General features: G+C 35.6%; 1 protein-coding gene across 1 annotated transcript; it reads right to left on the reverse strand.

Annotated features, from left to right (window-relative positions):
• Nucleotides 1-765: 765 nt before the first annotated feature.
• LOC133097294 (olfactory receptor 13F1) lies at nt 766-1,707 on the reverse strand. The gene is given in 1 exon segment (XM_061199186.1): nt 766-1,707. A coding segment is annotated over 1 exon segment (942 nt).
• Between the last annotated feature and the right edge of the window lie 229 nt (nt 1,708-1,936).

A 1,936-nucleotide genomic window follows, 5' to 3' on the forward strand; every position in this document is an offset into this window, starting at 1 on the left:
GTGTGTGTTGATGAATTCACTTAGACATTCAGAGTACAATATGAGAGTACTTTGACCTTATAACCACGGATACTTTAAGATCTCCTGAATGCTATTCCTTTACTCCACTTTATATACAGGATTACAGTGCACAAATCCTTGTCATGATGTCTTTGAACATACACAGATATTTACTCATCCTCCACATATACATCCTAAATAAACACAATCATTCATGTGGTAGTTTATCAAATCTAACAGATTTCACATTTTAACATTTAGAGTAGGAAAATTTCTAAAATTAATGGTGTCTTGGTTTTATGAACTTACATACCTTGAACTATAACCACACTTACATAAAAATACAATTTCTTCATAATTTCAGACATAATTACAAATCATATGAGGATAAATTATTTCAAAATATACTAGGCTTAATACTTACACTATTGGTATATTAGTTATTGTCATGGTGCTGCTAGAGTTGAACACTTAAATGATATAGCAAATTAAATAAGAAAAAATCATCTAATTTTAATGTTATATTAATATTCAATGAATGCTAAATACTTCTCCAGAAACATGATTCATTCTACCTAAATTATTTATTAATATCAAAAGTTTTATTTACAAGGTAAATCAAGATACTGGACTTAATGTTGAACTCCTATAGAAAATGAGTATTTTCCAGGGTTTGGTTTATTCCAACTACTTTGCAATTTTCTGGATAATGTTGGAGATTATCCAGATGAGTGTGCTTGCTCCCATATTTTCTGAAGATAGAACTTAAAACATTACCATAGAATTTCTAAAAAGCAATTTTTTCAAAGCTGCTTTCACCTCTTTGTTTCATAGACTATAGATGATAGGATTCAATATGGGGGTTAATGCACCATATACCAAAGTCATAAATTTATCTATTTCCTGTGAATCTACAGATGAGGGCTTCAGGTACATGGAGAGAGCTGTCCCATAGAACAAAACCACCACAGTCAGATGGGCTGCACATGTTGAAAAGGCTTTGCTTTGACCATCCACTGAGCTGATTCTCAGGATGTTGGAGAGGATGAAAGCATAAGAGATACAAATTAAAAGCATCAGCATAGGAACAAGAAGTACGGTGATCACCAGCATGATTAACTGCGCCATGGAGGTGTCCACACAAACAAGTTTTAAGACAGCCAGAAATTCACAAGCAAAATGATTGATGACACTATTACCACACAGAGATAACTGCAGTACAGACACTGGTTCCACTAGGGCAGTGAAGCAGCCTGTCACCCAGGAACCAGCTGCAATCTGCACACAAATCCTCTTGTTCATGATGATGGGGTATCTCAGGGGGTTGCAGATGGCCACATATCAGTCATACGCCATCATGGACAGGAGCACACACTCAGTGGAGCCCATGGCAAGAGAGAAGTACATCTGAGCGGCACACCCTGAGAATGAGGTAGTGTTTTTCCCTGAAACAAAGTTTATCAGCATTGGAGGGAAAGCAGAAGAGGTGTACCAGACATCTAAACAAGAGAGGTTGCTGATGAAGAAGTACATGGGTGTGTATAGGCTGGAATCCAGGATGGTGATGGAGATCAGAATTATATTACCCAGCAAGGTGATCAGGTACATCAGCAAGCACAGCACAAATATGATGACCTCAACTTTGGGGTAGTGGGAAAATCCCAGGAAGAAAAAAATTGTTACAGATGTCAAATTTGCCTGGAACATTTTATTATGTCATGGTCATTTGCATATATGCATAGAATGATTAACATTACATATTATATATAAAACATAAGATCCTCTCCCTTTATATTTTCTGGTATTTTTTCTTCACATCAACTTGTAGTCTGTACTTAAATGCTTCTCTAGCTTGGTGATAGCATTAGTAATATATATTTGAAGGAATTTGTCATCATCAATAAGGAAAATTTCAATCAGGAAGTCAACAAAGTAT

The sequence above is a fragment of the Eubalaena glacialis genome, chromosome 9 (assembly GCF_028564815.1).
Source record: "Eubalaena glacialis isolate mEubGla1 chromosome 9, mEubGla1.1.hap2.+ XY, whole genome shotgun sequence".
Classification (NCBI taxonomy): Eukaryota; Metazoa; Chordata; class Mammalia; order Artiodactyla; family Balaenidae; genus Eubalaena; species Eubalaena glacialis.